This window comes from Dendrobates tinctorius, unplaced genomic scaffold (genome assembly GCF_039654945.1).
Source record: "Dendrobates tinctorius isolate UK_male_01 unplaced genomic scaffold, ASM3965494v1 ptg000010l, whole genome shotgun sequence".
Taxonomy (NCBI): Eukaryota; Metazoa; Chordata; class Amphibia; order Anura; family Dendrobatidae; genus Dendrobates; species Dendrobates tinctorius.
The window spans coordinates 2,541,515-2,556,746 of NW_027361678.1; the positions used below are offsets into that span (position 1 = coordinate 2,541,515).

The 15,232-nt window shown below is 47.8% G+C and overlaps 1 protein-coding gene across 6 annotated transcripts in view; it reads right to left on the reverse strand.

Moving 5' to 3' along the window:
• The window catches only part of ARID4A (AT-rich interaction domain 4A), a 145,352-nt gene that overhangs the window by 123,916 nt on the left and 6,204 nt on the right, over nt 1–15,232 (reverse strand). For all 6 annotated transcript variants that reach the window (XM_073585683.1, XM_073585690.1, XM_073585695.1 and 3 more), the window contains exons 3-8: nt 14,701–14,811; nt 13,009–13,074; nt 10,514–10,604; nt 10,149–10,228; nt 9,412–9,506; nt 8,456–8,585 (exon numbers count right to left, since the gene is read on the reverse strand). In XM_073585683.1, coding sequence (XP_073441784.1) covers nt 8,456–8,585; nt 9,412–9,506; nt 10,149–10,228; nt 10,514–10,604; nt 13,009–13,074; nt 14,701–14,811 — 573 coding nt within the window. The remainder of the gene's footprint in view (nt 1–8,455; nt 8,586–9,411; nt 9,507–10,148; nt 10,229–10,513; nt 10,605–13,008; nt 13,075–14,700; nt 14,812–15,232) is intronic.

Here is a 15,232-nt window from a genome sequence, read left to right on the forward strand (position 1 = left end):
TCATAGCGTATAGCTTGTTTCCACCGAGCTTGGCCTTCAAACCCAAGGTGGAGAGTGCGCATTCCAGGAGAGGAGTTAACTCCTAACATCCCAGACACCTCTCTCCAGCCCACTGATTTCTATACGCCAGTTATCTGCTCACCTCCCTACCCTCTCAACTCCTGACAAGCTGCTGTTTTAAACCTTGCAAAATCACCAGCCCGCAGCTTTCAGAACAGGTCACCTCATCACGGCTCTCACTGTGAACTTGTTCAAAATACTATGGTGTCTCTGTGTAAATAAAGTGACAGCTGTGTAGACACAGAATAAATCCTTGAATGTGTTGCAGGAGAACTTGTGCTGAGCTTTATAGTTCTACTAACACTACAGCTCTGCTGCTCATCAGAACGGTCACTCAGGGAGGAGAGCCCACCCTGCCACAAACCAAGAAGTGAGAAGACTGCAATGTTCTGAGCTGCTCCAGACATAACCTGAGAATACTTCCTTTAAAGGGTTGCCGAATCATGTTACATGGGTAAAATTGGAAAGTGCATGTAAAAACCTCTTATTAAAATAATTTCTGTTCTCAAGAACAGATGATTTATTAATTCTATAGTCTATTGCTCGTTCACTAGGTTATCGGCCACCTCTGCACTCTATCATTGGTGGCCGGTTTCCTAAGCAATGCTGGAGCCAACCAGAGCTTCAGTGCCCCTACACTCCTCCAATGAAGCAGAGGCAAAGCGGCGTCTGAATGCAGCATCAGAAAGCGCACCGTTTGTACCAGATGTGCAACAAAGCCGCAGGTTTGAGCGTTAAGATCTTCAGAAGCGCCTTCCGAGCAAGCAGGATGGACAGGAACGATGTGCTCCTAAAGAATGAAGATGAGCCATCCCCTTTAACAACCTTAAAAAAGTTTTTTTGCTTTTTTTTGGGGGGTGGGGTCAGGGTTACTTCTAAAAACGGAAATAAAATGACACTGGGCTGCACTTCAATGTCAGTTTCAGGCTTTACCCACCTCAATCTCTTTCCTCTCTTGCCCAAGAAAAAATAAAATGTCAGCTGTGTAGCCGCAAATTTTCATTTCCAACTCACCCTTGATAATTAAGTTTTTCCAGATAATTCTGGACAAAAGAAAGCTAGCTAGCTGAGACAAAATACCAGCTATGTGTGCCAGCCATCGTAGACTACTAAAGACAGCGCCAAGACAACCTTAAAGAGGCAATCAACAGATGTTTCGGTGAGACGGCTGCGCCCGGAGAGTCGGCGATACGATGCTCGAGATCGTATTATGGTGTAAGTTCTTACAGGACGGAGACCAAGATCTCCCATAATACCGCCATACACTGATCATTCTCTGCCATAATCATGGGGCCATTATATATGAAGAAACTGCACACTCATCCATGTCCTTAATCTCACACATAGCACAAGTGATTCAGGACGCTTTTTATACCATTAAAGGGGATGCCCACCTTAAGGGATGCTATGTTTGTGCTTAAATACAGGTAAAGAAATTGTGTTTCTTAAACTTTTGTACAATTTGACTTCTGTCGCCTCTGCGTTGCCCTGTCTATTGCTGGCTGCAGAATGAGTTAATGTAGAATCCTCCAGCGAGCTCATCCGGACGGGAAAGTTTTTTCAGCTGATTTATGACTACAGACCACATCAAAAGTTGAATGTGCAAAGAAATAATGAGTCTGTAAAAGCCAAATAGTGCAACATTTTTAATGAAACCAAATTGCAAAAATGATTTAGCCCCAAATACACACATTCAAGAGAAAAAAAAAAAGGATACATGTCTCTAAAAGTGGACAACCCCTTTAAAATTTATATTTAAAGGATTCCTATTCAATTAGATACTTTTTAAATTAACACATCCTGGGTTGTAATAATTAAATTGAGTGTCAGTACACAATGACTGTTAATACCAAGGGGAGGCGCTCGGTGCACTCTGAGGTCCGCGGTAGCCGCGTTTCCCCCTCTATCTATTAAATCCTAAACGGCGGGGCCAATATTTTACATATGCAGTTTAAGGCCCGTACTGTGTGTATGGCGGCCCCCAATTGTTCCTTAAATGATGTCCGGAGGAAAAAAAGGATCGGGCATGATGAATCTCCATACACGTTTCTTTTGAAGAAAACATGGATTTTTGTGAGAACTCACCATAAAATCCTTTTCTCCGAGACACTCATTGGGGAACACAGATACTGTGGGTGTATGCTTCTGCCGCTAGGAGGCTGACACTAAGTGAAAAAAAGAGGTTAGCTCCTCCTCCGTCGTATACACCCTCGCCCCTATTGCGGGCGGAACTCAGTCTGGTGCCAAAGCAGTAGGAGGACAACAAAATCAGCCTTAATACAGGTACAACATGTCCAGAAAAGGACCACCCTTATATCACATAAATAAATGCGTAATAACTAAACAGAAACAGAGCCAACTGGCTAATGGGGTGGGTGCTGTGTCCCCCAATGAGCGTCTCGGAGAAAAGGATTTTACGGTGAGTTACCACAAAAATCCATGTTTCTCCTCATTGGGGGACACAGATACTGTGGGACGTCCTAAAGCAGTCCTTGGGTGGGAGATTGACTCACCGATCCAAGCTACATGCACCTCGTTTAAAAGGTACGCCACCGATGCTTGGAGAATCCTTCTACCCAGGCTCGCATCCGCCGAGGCCTGAGCATAGATATTATAATGTTTGGCAAATGTGTGCAGGCTGGACCAGGTTGCTGCCTTGCAAACCTGTTCCGTCGAAGCCTGGTGCTGAGGCGCCCACTGCCCGGGTAGAGTGCGCTCCTATCCCTGCTGGAATCGGCGTGCCTCTAATGCGGTAGGACTCCTGAATCGTCCAATGAAACCATCTGGCTATGGTCGATTTTGAGGCAGCGAGTCCCTTCCTGCGCCCTTCGGGGAGCACAAACAGCGTGTCCATCTGACGAAAGGGTGCCGTCCGCGACACGTACCTCCGGAGGGCTCTTACCTGGTCTAACGTGTGAAGAGCCTTTTCCACATGGCGCACCGGTGCTGGACAAAATGAAGGCAAAACAATATCTTCATTAATGTGAAAAGAGGACACGACTTTCGGCAGAAAAGGAGGGGCTGGTCTGAGCACCACCTAATCCTTATGGAAAGTGAGGAACGGAGCTCGGCAGGATAGGGACGCCAGCTCTGAAGCCCACCTGATGGAAATGATGGCCACTAGGAACACCACTTTCCAGGAAAGGTACCTCAAAGAGATATCCTGAAGCGGTTCAAATGGAGCTTCCTGCAGAACACTTAGGACCCTGTTAAGGTCCCAGGCGTCCATAGGCGCTTTATAGGGAGGTACCAAGTGGGAGACTCTCTGAATGAAAAGTCTTCACCTGCAAATTGGTAGCAATTCTGTGCTGGAACAGGACGGATAAGGCCGATATTTGTCACCTGAGGGAACCTGGGGCAAAGCCCGAAGTCTAATGCTCTACTGACTGAGCTATCCGGGCTCTCTAAACCTGACTGGAGAAAAGCCAAGATGTTGGGGATCGAGAATCCCAGCGGGGAAACACCGCGGCATCGATACCAAGCAAAGAACACCTTCCAGGTGTGGTGGTAAATTTGTGCTGAAGCAGGCTTCTGGGCGCTAATCATTGTAGCGACCACCTCGCTCCCGAACCCTGCCTGGGTTAGAATCCAAGATTCAACGGCCATGCCATCAAACACAGGGTCCCTGAGTTCGGGTGGCAAATCGGCCCTTGAAACAGTAGATCTAGGCGCTCTGGCAGGCGCCAAGGAAAGTCAGCGAGCAGCTGCATTAGATCTGCATCCCATGCTCGACGGGGCCAGCAGGATCGCCGGCACCCCTTCCGTCTTGATCTTTTTGATGACTCTCGGAAGTAGTGGCAGTGGGGGGGAAATAGATATGGGAAGCGAAACTGGTTCCATGGCAGAACCCACACGTCCACCGCGAATGCCTGCGGGTCCCTGGCCTGAGCGACATATGTGGGCACCTTGGCATTCACTCTGGAAGCCATCAGGTCCACATCTGGAGCTTCCCACAGTTGACAAATCTGCTGAAAAACTTCGGGATGTAGAGACCACTCTCCGGATGCAAGACCCTGCCAGCTGAGAAAGTCTGCCGCCCAATTTTCCACGCCCGGAATTTGGACAGCCGAAATCACCGAGTGGTTTGCTTCGGCCCACTGAAGAACGAGATCCACCTCGCGCATGGTTGCTCTGCTGCGGGTGCCCCCTTGATGATTTATGTAAGCCACCGCCGTGGCGTTGTCCGATTGAATCCAGACTGGGCGGCCTGCTAGAAAGTGAAGAAACTTCTGCAGAGCCAGCCAATTGCTCGTATCTCCAATAAGTTGATCGGGAGGCGTGCCTCCTGTGGCGACCACCGTTCCTGGGCTGTGTGGTAGCGAAACACAGCTCCCCCACCGAGGAGACTGGCGTCGGTTGTCATTACCAGCCAATGATCTGGGGGGGAAAGGTTTCCCCTGGGCCAGAGAGGAACTGGTTATCCACCATCCGAGCGACTGCCTGACTTGAGAGGACAGTCGGCACCGCCGATCGAGTGTGAAAGGATTCTTGTCCCAGGCTGACAAGAGGGCGTGCTGCAGGGGCGAAGGTGGAACTGGGCGACAGGTATCACTTCCATTGCTGCCACAATTTTCCCTAGAATCCTCATCCCGGATCGGATGGTATGAGAGACTGGTTGGCGAAGTGTCTGGACTCCCTGCCGGAGAGCTAGCGCCTTTTACCAACCCTCGGCAAGTGTCGAAGATCATTCCTAGGAAGGAGATCCTCTGAGCTGGCACAAGGGATGACTTCTTTGCATTGCTAACCATCCTAAGCGGGCAAGAGTATCTAGCGTGATGTTGACCTTTTCCTCGCATGCTCTTATTGACAGGCCCTTGACCAAGAGGTCGTCTAGATAAGGCAAGACGACTATGCCTCGAGAATGCAGTGTGGCCATGACAACTGCCATAACCTTTGTGAACACTCGCTACGAACTGAAAATGTTGATCGCCGATGGTGAAGCGTAGAAACCTCTGATGAGGAGGAAAAATGGGAATATGCAGATATGCGTCCTGGATGTCTATTGAAGCCAAGTATTCTCACTGCTCCATGGCCGATATGACTGAACGGAGAGACTCCATCTGGAAATGTCTGATCCTGATGAATTTGTTCAGAAGCTTCAGGTCCAAAACAGACCTGACAGACCCGTCCTTTTCGGGAACCGCAAAAAGGTTGGAATAGAACCCCTGAGCTCTTTCGTGTTCCGGCACGGGAACAATGACTCCGTTGTGCTGGAGCGATTTGATGGCTCCCAATAGAGCCCTTGCCTGGGTATTTACCCTGGGAAGCCGGGAAGAAAAAAACCGTCTTGGAGGATATCTGACAAATTCTATTCTGTAACCCGAGGCCACCAATTCCTTTCCCCATGCGTCGTGAGCGACACTGACCCAGACGTAGTGAAACCAGAGTAGGCGGCCACCCACCTTGCCGGTGTCATCTGGTAAAGGCCTCGAGTCATTTGGCCGACGATCTGGGCTGCTGAGTATGCATTCTCCCCAATGGGTTGGCTCTATATGAGACCTGCCGCTCCCTATCCTGGTTGGGGCGGCCTGAGGCGGCGGAATTGGCAGCTGTAGTCCTCCCGGGGTTGCGAAAGGCCCAAAAATGTGCCTGAAAACGGGTGACGAAAAAGCGTTTTGACCTTTTGTTGAGGGAGAAACCCGCTCTTCCCTCCTGTGGAGTCGGAGATAAGTTGATCCAACTTCTCCCTAAATAGGTGGCCGCACTGATAAGGCAGGGAAGTCAAGGACTTCTTAGAAGTTGAATTGGCTCGCCATGTCCTTAACCATAGGGCTCTTCTGATAGAAACTGCATTAGCGGCAGCAAGTGCCGAGCAATTGTCAGCATCCAAAAAAGCATTGATTACATAGTCTCCGGCCATCGCCATCTGACCTGTGACCTCCGAAATCTCTGTAGGTAGATCCTGCTCCTGCGCGACCTTGTTTAATGTTTCTGACCATGATATCATAGCCTTGGGTACCCAAGTTGCTGCAAATGAGGGAGCGAGCGCTGACCCTGACGCCTTATATACTGAGCGAGCTAAGCTCTCTATAAGGCGATCTGTGGGATCCTTAATTGAGGAAACACTAGGGACGGATAGCAGGGTCTTAGTGGCTAGGCGCGAAACCAAAGGATCCCCAACGGGGATTCCATCCATTTTTTACGGAGGTCCGGAGCAAACGGATACCCTGTTTCGAGTGCCTTTTGAGCCGAGAAACGCCTGTCTGGACGTTCTCTGTGCCGCTGCACTATGTCCTCAAACTCCGGGTGAGAGGAAAAAATTCTGTACGGGCGCTTCACTTGCTTAAATGCCATTTCATGCCCCGTAGCCGCTGCGTGACGCTGGAGTATCCAGGTCAAGGGGCTCGTCTGAGTCGCATTCTGAGGTCTGCTCGCTTTCAACCACTGGTGACGGGGAGCGAGAAGCAGAACTTACAGATGCCAAGGCACCGGATGGACTGGGCGACACCGTGTGGATTTGTTTCCCTCGGATCTGCCTGGAGTGATAGCAGCCCCTCTAGGCTCTTGTGAGGTGGAGGTCCCCTCTAAGGCCGGCGAGCCACTGTCCCTGCCCCCATCTGAGGCCTGAAGGGACTCAATTGCATGAACTGTGACAGTGATAGAACCCACTCTGGGGAGCTTGGCACACTGGTCGCAGTCGCAGGGGAGGACGGACACTGAGGTTCTGTTAGGCGTCGGGTTGCGGGCGCTGTACAGCGGGAATCCCGAGCCTTGTCCTCTGTGGTCTGCCCACACCAGTATTGTGGTTTCGGTCGCAGGGGAGGGCTCCTGGGCATGTTTGGAGTCGTCGGCTTTGCATAATCGCTTGCTCTGCCACCGCGGAAATGCAGCCTGACAAGATATGCATGCTGCTTCTTCAGACATGCTGTATCTGTCCGCTGCTGGGGATAGGGGGAAGAAGGTAGCACCTCGTTTTCCCTGTGGTCTCCCGGGCAGCACTTACCCTAGTCCTGTGCCTCCCCATTGCTGGACCCCTCCGCACAAGAATCGCGCGCTACCAGATGTGGGGCGGACCGCCAACATATAGACCGGTCCAGGGGCGGTATTTCCGGGTCTGCGGCCTAGCCGCACTCCGAAGCTGGGGACTAAATTTATCCCACGCCGCCCAGACCTGGGGGGCGGGCCGCCGGAAGTGACGGAACTTCCGGTCGCGACCTAGCTTGGCTAAAGCCGCGGCCTCAATTTATCCCCTGCTCACGATGGGGGGGGGGGGGAGGCGACTCCATGGCGCCACAAAAAAATGGCGCTACTTACTGGCGCGGGCTTCTCCGCACCGCTCTGCAGCCACTGGCCGGTGGCATCTGACAGCTAAGAGCTCCAGCCCCGGATCTTCGCCGCAGGAGCCCTCCCAGGCCCTCTCCTCACTGACGATCCTCTTCAGCTTCCCAGCTCAGGTATGTGAGGGGGCCTTGACAAAATAGGACGGTGCAGGCACCCTAGCTCCATCTAACCCCTTCAGGGGGTGAGGAGAGGGACTGTCCGCCGCCTTGCAGCACCGCAGTCTAAGCATTGGTGGAGCAGTGGGGGCCGCACGGACTAGTCTTGTGCCTCTGTACAGCCCATGGTTTCAATACCTAGGGGTGGTCAGGGCTAAGTCCGGCATTCTGTCCTACGTCGCGGGAGGGACACTCTCACGTGCTCGCACGTTGATGGTTTGGGGAAATCGGACCCTTTCAATAGGATCCGTTGCCCCTGTCTCATCTTCATAGACGGTAAAAATAAAATAAAAAAAAAGGTCTGGGGAAAACGGCCCAGATATTTCCCACGGTGCGGGAGAGGATACGTGGAGACGATACTCAACACGTGCTCGCCCGCTGATGGTTTGGGGAGATCGGACCCTTTCAATAGGGTCCGTCGCCCCTGTCTCATCTTCATGGGAAAAAAAAGAAAAAGATAAAGTCTGGGGAAAAACCAGACGTATGGGCCTCCATGGACACTAAGCAAAAAACTGAGTTCCGCCCGCAATAGGGGCGAGGGTGTATATGACGGAGGAGGAGCTAACCTCTTTTTTTCACTTAGTGTCAGCCTCCTAGCGGCAGAAGCATACACCCACAGTATCTGTGTCCCCCAATGAGGCGAAGGAGAAAAAAAGCAGTCACCAAAGGGGGTGGTGGTGTTTGTATCATCTAACTCCGTCCACCCCATTAAAACCAAATATGCATGAACAACAGAAAATAGCAAGACAACCCCCCTGGGGTCTTTCATGGACCCAGGACTGTCAGCACATACTAGCCACTGGCCTAGATCAAGTCAATGAGATCACAAACTTTTTGGGATGAGTCATTAACATCTTGATTCTGAGGTCTAGCATTAATTTACTCAACAACATGAAATAATCCACATAGGCCGCCTGGCATAAATCATGACCTATATTGTCCTGATTTGCGTCACTCACCACGGCAGGGTAGCACGCTTTTGTCAAGCTGCAGTTCACCCTCACGACTTTTCCCAATAATTCATCCCAGATGCGTTTCATATCTTCCTCCTCCTCTTCACTGCTGCTCTCTTCTTTCTCGTCTTCAGTCCTAAAGGAAAACAAAGTAAAACGGAATGTAAGTCTAGAGGCACAAGGTGATAAAACTTCACCAAAATTCTGCATGCCTGGGTAAAAAAAAATTTTTAATGTATTGTTTTTATTTTTTAACATACAAGTTTGATACTCTTATTGAATGTTAGGCCAAAGGGTATGATCCAGGACAGACAATGCTGTAGGCACACAAGCTACAAAGTAATCCACCCCAGAGTATAAAAACAGGACAGATAATTACAAGTTAATTATAATTAAAGGGGTTTACCACCAGAAGAAGAAATGGTGTAAGACATTTGTATTGGTGACTGCTCAAACCCCCCCGTGACCCCGCACAGTGCCCTGTGCAGGGAACTGCAACACATCCCTATTCATTCTGGGAATCGGTGGGGTCCCTGAGGTTTTATTAACAAGTCAGGATACCAATTATTTGACTCTCACCAAATCACGGATGTCAAATAGTGAAAATCCAATCTCACCCAGAGGTGCTCTATAATTATGCAGAGAATAATGGGCTTTGGTAGATGGGGAGAGCACTCACTATGGTGACATTATAATTATAGAGTGACTGGTGCGCGGCGGGTAGCCACAAGCTTGACTGGAATTTCCCAGTCATTCAGACAAGAAAAAAAAAATGCAGAAGAATCATGATCAGGTGGGAATACAGAAATTCTGATAATGCCGCCATCATGTTACAATCCAGCAATGGGGGAAAAAAAAAAAAAATAGGAAAAAAGCCTCTATTTCACATTGCAGGCTGCTCCAGGTACAACGTGCAGCATATGGTATATACACACGCACAGGACGAGATCCTCATTACTCACATTGGAAGAGACGACCTTCTCCCTCTGTTGGATTTTTTCCCAATGACAGGAGTGCCGAAATGCTCAGGATTGGTAAGTGGAAGTTGGTCCAAAGTCTGTAAGATATAAGCAAACGTTGACACTTTAAAAGTTTCCTTAAAGGGGTTGTTCGGCAGGGGGACACCTCCAAAGATCAGTCATTTAAGTCACAGTCCTTGGCCAGAAACTAAATGCCCCGATCTCCATGGCTGACAGGTCTCTCCCTAAACACAAGCATAGGTAGAGACCTGTCAGTCACAACGAGAGGGGCAGGGAGACGCCTCCAGGGACCTGCCTCTTGGAAAAGTCATCTTTATCACATTCATCCTAGATGGATTTTCAAAATATGTTTTCTATGAAACACTGCAGAATTTCAGAGTTAAACATACAGGGCTGCACTTTGTCTGATTTATGTGTCCTGTGGTCCAGGGTTCCCTTTAAGGGTATATGCACACGTGACAGGTCAGGAATTGTGGGTGGGAAAATCCACAAAATTCTATAGAATAGCATTAAAGTGGATAGAACTTCACCACATCTCATCCTCACACTGTGGACAGTAATCTGCAGTGGGGACGTTCATTCTGAAGCATGCAACTTATATGCGGTGAAAATCCACAGGATTAGGGTAAAACCTGCATCAAATCCACAGCAAAACATACAGAGGAAAATGTGTATGTGTGGATGTTATCTAACCCGGTACGTCTGACGCTCATCATTACCTCGCTCTCAGCAAAGTGCCTTTCCCCCTTTAAACACAATGACGTCCGTCTTAAAGTCCTTTCATCACCATCGTCAAAAACTGAAAAAAAAAAAAAGAGAAAAGAAAATGCTTAAAGCAAAACAATGGTAACATTTTTCATGGCCATAGTAAACATCACATGCACATCATATAGCTAGAAAATCAGCAGACTGGTGACATTTGGTCTGGTATAGATTATACACACGTCTGAACAAGCCCCAACATCTTAGAATGCATCTTCAGTTTGATTTCTGCTCTGGGGGGGGGGATGATATTTGTATACAGTCTGTTAGTTTCTCCTTATCTCGGAACAGATATATAAAGAGACTTGAGGCTCATACTCACCCACGGTGTACCAGCTCGCATCCGTCAGCTTACTGATCACCGCTTCCTGCAGCGATCCATCAGGAGCCTTCATTTCAACTGTGGCTCCGACCTACAGCAAGACACCAATAAGAAAAATTACAGACTGCGCCATGTTACACTCATCTTACCAAGTACTTGGTAGTATTAGTTTTCTTTTCTGCCAGCGAAAAAAAGTGTTAAAAAAAAACAAAAGTGGGTTGCCATAACTCCACTGAAAATGCAATAAGAAGCGATCACAACATTGTATGCTCCTAAGAAAGAACAAAAAATTCAGCTGGAATCACCAAAACAAAATTAAAAAAAAAAAAAAAAAAAATCTGAAATATTACTTTTTCCTTTCTTGCCTTGTGTCAGACTCCTAGCAACGGCAATATACACACCATGGTTACCCATGTCCCCCAATGAAGCGATAGACATTAAAATATTATGGCTGCCCACAAAAAAAAAAAAAAAAAATTAGCAACACCACATTTTTTTTTAAACATATTTCTAAATCTTATAGATCCATGTAAACGGTAAAATAAAAAACAAAAAGAACGTTATATGTTCCCACGTTATTTTTACAACACAAATTACGCAATAAAAACAAAACTCTAAAAACAAACTTTTTGTTCTTCACTGCTTCATCTAACTTGGAATTTACTTTACCATTTTCAGCACATTATTTGGCAAAATAAATAACCGGCAACATTCTAACCTACAAATCGTCTTGTCAAAAAATTAATGGGGGCTGTTGAGCCTCATTTTCCAGTTCCTGAGTACAACCAACACTGCAGGTTTTCATCACAGACACCATGGCTCTGCGCACAGAGTTCTGTACGGACACAGTAATAAGTCTGCGGGTCTCAGAGCGCTGTACTGACCCACAGAGGTCTTACCGAGCCCATACCCCGCAGTGTGTACACAGCCCCTGCAGGATTTGCACACATGCTGACATATGGCCAGGGCAGATCATTACTGATCAGAAGGGGTCAAAGCCTCTGGGACCCTCATGAATCCTGAGGATGAAGAAGATGCAGGGCAGAGCACATTGAAGCCCCTTCACATCAGCAAGTGGGGTCGGGGCAGTTCCCTGCACAGGTGGTAGCACCGCTGTGCAGGGAACAGAAGAGGGTCGCACTTGAGCCAGCAGGTATCAGCAGATGTGATGACACGGGTCCGATCACCTCCTGGTGCAGAAGTGAGCGGAGCCGGATTAGACGCTCCACAGCAACTTATTCCTCTGCAGTAAATAGGTTACCATTCCCACACACTTGTGGTGCCCTCAGCACTGAGATTGTGGAAAAACTCATTATTAGCCACATTAGAGCTCACTGATTCCTCGCTAATTAGAAGAAAATTGAATTTGGTCTAATTAGAGGCCAGTAGTCTTACTGCTCAGGCCCCATAGTATAAACGCAGTAAGCCTTCAGAACTCTGGAGCGAATCTTCCAGATCCGTGGCTGCGAACACATGGCTCATCACATTGCTGCGTCCACGCATGTTGGGCCATAAGAGCGAGCTACAAACACCATGAGCGGAGAACGGCTTTGACAATGAATGCGTACCGTTCCCATCAGTCATGGTCCTATTTCACTGGACATACATTTAGGGTAGAGCCATTGGATTTGCAATGGTGGCAAAATCGGCGCTAAATTGTGAGAATTTTTCTGTGGAAACGCTGCAGATAGATCATCCCAATAACTGGATATCTGCAGCGTTGTGCAATGCTGCTTACTTTTTTTCTAGTTTACTTAGTGTCCTCCTAGTGGAAGCAGCATAACACCCACTGTCTGTGTCCCCCAATGAGGCGTAGGAGAAAACTGGATATCTGCAGCGCTGTGCAATCGTAAAGCCGAGTTTGTAAAATGCTGGATATTTTCTGTCTACAAAATCCAGACAGAAAATCTGCAGCACATCTGACACAGGAGATTGCATCCATGAAGGGGGTTTTCCTGGTTCTGAATATGCTAGTCCCTCGGCTGCAATTTGCTTCTAAAAATTGTGCATTACTCATTCTTCCCGGGTCCAGCACAAATTCACTGACGCTGCCCCATATCTTTGTTATTGTCTGCAGTGCTGACATATCAATAGCGCTGCAAACAATCAGAAAGCGCAGAAACTGAGTGGCCATCGTCTGGTCAAGTAGGGCACAGCTGCTGTACTCACCGATTGCAGTGCTGTTGACGAAAATCAACGTTGCAGAAATAACAAAATTCGGGAGCAGCCGTTGAGACTCAGCGCTGGACCAGAGAAGGGGGAGTAACGAGCAGTTTATTTTCCTAAAACAGATTGCAGCCAGGGAACCTCTATAAAAAGGAGCATCCAAGACATCACCCATTGAAAAGCAGCTCAGAAAGCCATGGGATCTCAGTATCGGGAAGGCTTGAGCCCACCAGAATGTGAGCATTTGCCGTAATTAGGTTGTCAACCCCTATATGTAAACAAAGGCCAAAAAACCAATCCATATTATCCCAAGCGTTAAACAGACGTACCCTCAGTGCCCCCTTCACTTGGTCGTCCTGCACCAGTTGCGAGGAGCTGTCTTGTTTCAGAGTGACCTGTAAATGAAGCCACAATCAGATCACTGTTTTCGTGCCGGTGCTGTCAAACACAGAACTTCGAGGAGGGAAGGAGACGAGCAAATCAATTAGAGGTCGGAAAATCCAATTATCGAGTAACTGGCACAGGCGTGAAGAGGTGGGTCGCTGGGAATACACCACTGGCATCTCTTCACAGACCTGCACAGAAAAGCTTCAGAGCATTTTCCTGTATTTATGATCTAGATCACAGGGTTCTGGCTTCCAACACCCCTACGATCAGTAGTTCTTAGATGTAAATGGAGAGCACAAACCGTCCAATGTGTAGTGGCTGCTCTCAGGTACTGCAGTTCTATTCCTATTCAAGAGAATGTGATTGGAGCTGCAGTACCTGACAGCTACCACTACACAAAGGAGGGCGCTGTGCTGCTCCATTCACCATTTACATCTTGTTGGTGCTAATAACAGGTGATCGGTGGGGATGCTGGGTCTTGAAACCTCACCGATAATATGCGCTTCATTGGGATGCCATGTATGGAGCGGTCTCAGGAGCTGAAGGCACGGACGGCTGCCATATTGGTCCTCCTGAAAAGCCCAGTCGTAGGAATATGACATTTTCTGAATATACTGCAATACTGTATAGCAGTAACAAAATCAAGGATAGTCCTCAAACAAGGACTAGTGGCCGCAGCATACACCCCATTGTTTCCTGTGTCCCCTGTCTCCCCCAATGAAGGCTCCGAGGAGATTTCATGACGAGTACCCAAAAATCCTCTGTTTAAAAACACATTCAAATTTTACCCAGTTTAAAAAAGAAAAAAAAAAAAAAATTAAACTGTGTCCTTAAAGGTCCGATGGATCCAAAAATTAAATTAACCTGCATAGTAAAGACTACAAAGAAAACAAAAAAATGAAAGGCCAAAATTGTGTATTTTCTGTCGCCACTCCTCCCTAAACGAAATATAATAAAAAGCAAAACACAAGCCCTCACACAGCGCCAACGACTGAGGAATTAAAAAAAAAAAATTTTACAGGTCTCAAAAAGGTCACAAACCAATTTTTGGTTTTCATCACAAAAAATATATGTATAGAATAAAAAACACGGCAAGATTGTTATCACTGTAATCATACGGACCCTCATGTTGACCGGTCACTTTTTACTGCTCAATAAGCACCAGAAGGACCATAAAAATGATGGCAGAATTACGTTTCCACCACCGCCCTTCAGAATATTTTTCATGTTCATTAGTACACAATATGGGAAAATGAATGGCGACATTCACAACTACAATTCGTCCAGCAAAAAACAAGCCCCCTGCAACTGTGCAGACAAAAAAAACATAAAGCACTCTTTGAAAAGAGGGGAGGAAAAAAAAAAATGAAAGTGCAAAATTGAAAATCGTCTGCGGCAGGAAGGGGTTACAATGAATATTAGAAGGGCTCCATGTTTGCAGCATGAATATCACCTGTGCCCTCATAATGATGCATATGGACGTGATACACGTACAGCCCCCGTTATCATTACACTGACACGTGGTCGTCATTGTAATCATGCTGGGAGTTGTAGTTCAACAAGACACAAATGCGGCAACGTAATAGAGTGTCATTGCAATGTGACCCCTGACACCCGGGAACCGGTAAACGTACCTTGACTTTCACCAGCCGCTTAACCGTCTTTATCTTTGCCTCGCAGAAGGCGCCCCGGTATTTAGCGCTGACATCGGTCCCCACTGTTAGGTAGGCAGGCTCATCCGCTGCCTAAAAGCACAAAGGACATGGCACACATCAGCTTCCCTGCATCACACATACCCACAAATGGGAACTTTGCTGGGGATTTCTCGACACTATGACTTGGGCAGGAAAACTCGAGCGTGGACCGACTTCCTGTCTGATATCGGAAGTCAATTGGCCACTTGTTGCAAATCGACCCGTGATGCAAACTCTGCGTAGAGGTCACCCATTGTGATGGAAAACACAACATCAACACTAAGTCGATTCTCCAGCACAGATATCCCGAAAAAAATAAATCGCCTCCTCATTTGCAACGTGTGAACTAAGCCTTAACGACCCTCGTCACCCATCAATGACCAGGAGGCGATCAGTGCAGTCGCTTCTCTTCTCCTCCTGTCATTCCTGATGATTGCTGGGGTTCGCTGCAGACAATCAATGATTTTTAGAC